Source organism: Zootoca vivipara, chromosome 5 (assembly GCF_965207765.1).
Source record: "Zootoca vivipara chromosome 5, rZooViv2.hap1.1, whole genome shotgun sequence".
In the NCBI taxonomy this organism is placed as follows: Eukaryota; Metazoa; Chordata; class Lepidosauria; order Squamata; family Lacertidae; genus Zootoca; species Zootoca vivipara.
This window is the reverse complement of record NC_142588.1, coordinates 75,782,204-75,788,203: the sequence shown is the minus strand read 5'-3', so window position 1 is coordinate 75,788,203 and position 6,000 is coordinate 75,782,204. Positions and strand designations below refer to the sequence as shown.

Below are 6,000 nucleotides of genomic sequence, written 5' to 3'. Positions count from 1 at the left end.
TTTGGAGGCACCCTTTGAGGAACACTGAATCAAGGCTTCATACGTTAACATTAAATCCAAGTCTACTGCATCCTAAGCAAGTTTCAGGGGGCAAGCAAACCTGAGTTTTAGGCAGTACTGCAGCACTCCCAATGCTGTTTTGTTCCCATGAAAATCACCCCTGCTCAGAAATTCACCCGGGGTGGGTGGGTAGGGTGGGGGAGATCCCATTGGTGCCAAGGATTTCCACCCCACATGGGTAATTTCCACGCAGGATAGGATGTCAGCTTAGCAGAATTTAACATAGCTTACCCGTGGACTGCAGTCCCAATAGTAACTGGGCCCTCCCACTTAGTATTAGTTCATTTTTTTTAAAAAAACAACAACAACCCCTGTACATAATGCTGCATATTATGAATTTTGTGTCATGTGTAGTTAGCCTCTAAGCGGCAATGGCTAAGAAAGGGGGAAAAAATCCACCTTTGTAGTTCTCTTCGGTTGTCAGGTCCCCTCCTTTAGCACCCTTTCACTAGCATCCAAAGTTTCCCATGTGGCCCTCTCTGCTGCAGTGCCAGACACCCCCTCCCAAAAGCTTCTGCTGGAGGAGTGGGAACCCACAATTCCTTTTAATTGTGTAGCGAACAGTTACCTTTGCATTAGTTAATTGATTTATTAGGTGATTAAGTCAAGGCCAGTGTTGTGCAGGTTTACTCATGGATGCAGATTTCTTGCAGACTTGCATTATGGGTCACCTGATGCATGTCTGCCATCTCATGCCACACTCTCTAGGATCTTCCAGTCTTATGTTCCCCGCCATGCAAAGCCATTTCTACATGACTTTCCAGAAGCTTTGAATGTACCAAGGGCACAGTTCAAAGATAGCTCTTGAATGCAGTGGAATGTGAGCATGAGAGTGCTGTCTCCATTGAAACGAGAACCAAGGATGATCTGATCGCCAAATGAATAACTGAGTGTAAGCAGCTTTTCTGTGAATTGCCCTCTAAGCTGTGCTACAGTGTTTGTCACCCATAGCTGCCAAGTCTCCCGTATTCCCTGGGAAACCCCCGTTTTTCCAGCCGTTCCCCGCTGGCAGCCTGGATTTAAACCTCCCCCCGTAAATCCCCCGGATTCTTACCAGCCCAGGGAGGCTCCTTCTGCGCATGTCTGGAGTCTCTGGACATGCGCAGAAGCGATTTCTGGCGCTGCGGCCATTTTGGAAATGTGCAAAGCATGCGTAGAAACGACTCCCGGTGCCACTCTGCCCAGTTCCAAAATGGCCACAGCACGACTTCTGATGCCACGCTGCGCCGATCCCGGATTTTTCAATCTGGGAGTTGGCACCTATGTTGTCACCTAAAGCATCTACAAATTCACTCATATACTGAACAGCATGGAAATTGTAATGTTGCATATGCACCATACATTTAAAGCATACCGGTGCTGGGAATTGAAGTAGTGATGGGTAAACTACAGTTCCCAGGATTCTTTGGGAGATGTGTGCTTTAAATGCACAGTGTACACGCAGCCTAAGTTAAGCCAATGCCATGCTACTTAGTCTTATACTTTGCTCTTCTTGTCTGAATCTTCCTCTGCCCCCTGGAGGTAATGCTGTACCTAGAGTCAGAAGGAGGAAGTCAGAGTCATGCTATTTTGAATATTCAGTCAGTGCAAGCTTTTCAGTTTGCTGGACAGAACAACCCCTATTCTCCTTCCCCATTGTGCTGCTCTGGGGGTCCCCCCCCCCTTGTCACTTTTGCAGGATGGTGGTAGGAGATGGGAGAGGAAAGCCCTATTGTGCAAATGCAAGTCCTTCACAGGGCTTCCACTGACCGAGGCTGGCCCTATGATGTGTCAGAGTGAGACAGCTGCCTCAGGCAGTACATGCTGAGAGGCAGGGAAAGAGTTGTGAGTGACATTTGGTCTGCCCTATACCCCCTATGCCCTCGGGTGCAGTGTAAGATACCTTCATTTCCCCTACATTGGAGTAATAATAATAATAATTTATTATTTATACCCCGCCCATCTGGCCGGGTTCCCCCAGCCACTCTGGGCGGCTTCCAACAAAACAGAAATTCTAAAATACAGAGATCCAATACAGAGATTCAACTGCCAATCAAACTTGGGGGAAGGTGCCATCTTGTCCTTCACCTCAGGCAGCAAAATGTCTTGAGCTGGCCATAACACTGACGGGGCTTGTTAGGGGAATCTCACTCTGTAATATGTCAGGATTAAATAATTTGGATACTATTAAATTCTCAGCTCTGAATTCTGGCAACCTGCAAAGCTTGTTTTAAGCTGCAGGGCACAAGCAAAACCAGCCAGGTAACTATTCAAGAATTACCAAAACATCAAACTTGCTCTGACTTTCTCAGAAATTGTGCTGATAAATTAATTGAGTTGCTGATTAATTCGAGGCTCGTGCTATGCAGGATTACTCACAAGTGCAGGACTCTTGCTGACTATCGTTTTGTGTCACCCGATGCTTGTAGTCTCCTGCCTCTCTCTCTCTATGATCTATCAATCTTCTGTTCCCCACTAGGCATAGCCTTTTTCTTCCAACACATGACATTCTCTCTGATCCAAATAGTCAGCATATAAGGAAAGCAGAGAGTCAGCTTTAGTGTTTTCTCCAGTCTACAGAAGAATGGGACTGGGGATGAAAAACCAAGCACAATGGAAATTAATTTGTAAGCCAGCACAACAATGTGAGCTGGCATAACGCGTTTGCATGCTATGGAGGTTGATGCAGGTGCAATAATGTACACTTCCCATGCTCTTTAGTGGTTGAGTAAATATATAAGCAGTAGAACTCTTCTATTGAATCAACAGTGGTTTTGATCCTATGAAATAGTACCGAGATGTAGAGTACCAGTCAAAGAGAATCACAGGAACTGTAGCTTGCTAAGGCTGCTGACCTCACAGAGCTACAATTCCCAGCACATTTACAGGATTCTCCATGACTGTTAAAGTGGTGCAATAGTGCACCACCTTGAGAGTGCACAAGGCGGGTGTAGAGAGAATGCACAATTGTGGGCCTCTCTGGTGATTGGAGAGGTCTTGAATCCAGTAGATCCAAGGCCATCATCATCTTGCCTTGCTCGCACAATGTCAACCTTCAACACTGGATACCACTGCTGAAAGAACTACCAGTGGGAGCTCTATGCTGATGTACCGTTCATGAGCATCTTCCATTGGCAAAGCTTTTCATCATCAGAGAGGCAGCTCCACTCCCTCCAGATTTTCCCCAATGAATCCAGGGACATTTTTCAACTTCAGTTGGAATGATAGCATTTTGTCAAGGGACTGATTCGTAAATCCAGGGACTTCAGTATTACTCTTTTGTAGAAAATTCAGTAGAAGTCAGTGGTGCGTCAACTTCAAGAATCAGGCACATGTGGGTCAATTGGCTCTCGCATTGGATCCTGTTTTCAAATATATTCCCCACATCTTCCTCCTCTAAACATTTTTGTTTTTGGCTGCTTCTGCACAAAGACAATTGCTTAATGGCAGTTTATGTTTCAACTGCTTGTGTAGGCTGTGTCTAATCCAATTACGAGAAAGGTGTTCAGACTTGAAAGATAAGCTAATTAAGGTGTGAAGGTGTACATCATTCCTTTGCTCTGTGTAAGACCTTGGAGATGGTGTTTGCACAGATGAAGAAAACCACGCAGTTTTGAAACTCACTTGCAGAGCTGGTCTTTTCCCCAACTTCCTTCAAAATTCAGGGTTTTTTATTTATTTATTAAAAAAACTCCAGGAACCTGCTTACAGCATTGGGGAACATGAACATGAAATTGGCTTATCTTCTCCTAGCTCTATGCACAGCCATTATATTCATCTTGGTCTGGGCTTTCCAAAGCAGAGGAGGGAGCCCCAAGCTTTGTGACTGCCATCTTCAGGAGATGGGACTAGAGGAGAGAAGCCATGGTGTCTGCAGCCAGGTATTTGCTGATTTGACTCCGGAAGAGATCATGGAAGTGAAGATCTACCTGCAATACAACCTGGGGGTGCCATTGGTAGAACCTCCTCAAGCCAAGCCATCAGACAACTGCATTTTTTCTATCACCCTTCAGCTTCCTCCCAAAGCTGAAGTGCTGCAATTCTTGGACCACCAAGGGACCAGGCCCTCGCGGCAAGCTCTGGCTGTACTCCATTTTGGAAACCAGGAGGACCCAAATGTCACAGAGTTTGTGGTAGGTCCTCTTCCAAAGCCAACGTACCACCAAGATGTCACAGTGCAGAAGTATGGAGGGAAGTTGCCTTACTTCAAAAGGTTTCTCCTAAATAATGAGTTCAAAGAAATCCATACTTTCCTGAGGAACAAGGAATACCCCAAGGCTCCAAACTTTATGCAGAAAGTACTTTATTACAATGGAAGCAATTTCGCATACTACCATGGATTGCCACCCGGATTAAAATCAGGAGACCGGAAAATCTGGGTTGCTCATTTTCAGAATGTTCCTGGAAATTATCTGCATCCATTTGGATTCGACATCCAGGTTGATCTTAGCAGCCTCAATGTTTCTCACTGGAAGGTGTTAAAAGTCTTCTATAATGGACAGTACTTTGAGGACATGGAAGATATTGAGAGACAGTTCATTATGGGACACGTTAAAGTAGCCAAGGTCAAAAAGGCTCCTTTGGATGGAGGCTATTCCTCACTGAAGCAGAGGGTTCCCCACCAGAGACTAGGCCCCTTGCACTATGAACCTCGTGGTCCCCGCTACCGCATCTGGAACAACCAGGTTTTCTTCATGTCCTGGAGTTTTGCCTTTGGCATAGATGCCAATAGGGGGCCACGTATCTTTGATGTAAGGTTTAAGGGTGAGAGGATAGTTTATGAGTTAAGCTTGCAAGATGGAGGTTCCATCTATGGCTCCAACAATCCAGCGTCAATGCTGACCAGATACATGGACTTAAGCTTTGGCATTGGTTCAAGTGGCTCCACTCTCACCCAGGGCGTGGATTGTCCTTACTTGGCTACCTATTTGGATAGGCACTATTTTCTTGATTCCTCGTTGCCTGTCACTCGCAAAAACTCTATCTGCATCTTTGAGCAGAATGCTGAGGTCCCTGTGCGAAGACATTATGACCGCTCAGAGCCTCCGTTTTATGGAGGGTTGGTCGATTCTGCTCTGGTCTTCAGGTCCATATCTTCCGTTGCTAATTATGATTATGTTTGGGATTTTAAATTTCATCAAAATGGAGCTGTTGGTGTTGCGATCCATGCAAGTGGGTACATTCAATCTGCTTTTTACTTTGGCGATGCCTTGGAATTTGGAAACAGAGTTGAAGAGTGGGCACTGGGAGACATTCACACTCACAACATTAATTTCAAGGTGGATATGGACATTGGTGGTAAGTCTATGCCTCTTTTTTAACTTTTATGGATTGCAGTGATTTCTATTGATGGTAGCGGCTGACTTGCTGCCAGCTAATAGCTGTTTTTTTAAGTGGTTCTGAGGTTATTTTGTTTCCCAGTTCTGCAAATGGACCATTTTCATGTTTCATGGAGTTATCATGAGTATGCGTTTTCCCACCTCACCTGGCAGAATGCTGCATCATCCTAGGATGCATAAAATAGGTGAAGCGTGTGGTGTATGTGTAGGAGGGAATTGTTGTGTGAGAAAGTTTAGGTCGATTCTGGAACCTTGGAGACACAGAGGCATGTTCTGAACACAAGTTGGGTCAGGGTTTCCCCCCTGGATGTCTAATAGAGAAGCACAATCTGTTCATGTGTTAATGCTGTGCACCCACCCATCCTATGCTCAGGTTCCATATATGTGTAAATAAAACCATACATTCTATAGACATCACCATCTCCACTGACCTTCATTCCATGGAAACAGAACCCTGGGGAAGCGCTTGGCATTCATGGAGTCTCTCCTCAAAATAGGTCTTGAGGGAGGCAAATCCATGTCTGCTTCTAATTCATTCAATGAATTATGAATGCACATCATTCTCAAAGTATTATATGGGCCCTTTGGGGCAACTGGTTGAGCTCTGCATATTTTAAGACCA

General features: G+C 45.2%; 1 protein-coding gene across 1 annotated transcript; it reads left to right on the top strand.

Annotated features, from left to right (window-relative positions):
• The first annotated feature begins 3,746 nt into the window (after window positions 1-3,746).
• On the top strand, window positions 3,747-5,360 carry LOC118093929 (amine oxidase [copper-containing] 3). Its single transcript, XM_035133784.3, has one exon. It carries the CDS (start codon window positions 3,762-3,764, stop codon window positions 5,358-5,360), a length of 1,599 nt encoding a protein of 532 aa, XP_034989675.3. The 5' UTR covers window positions 3,747-3,761.
• The last annotated feature ends 640 nt before the right edge of the window (window positions 5,361-6,000 follow it).

What these genes read in the sequence shown, in the direction of transcription:
- LOC118093929 (XM_035133784.3), top strand. Translation starts at nt 3,762, where the DNA reads ATGAACATGAAATTGGCTTATCTTCTCCTAGCTCTATGCACAGCCATT.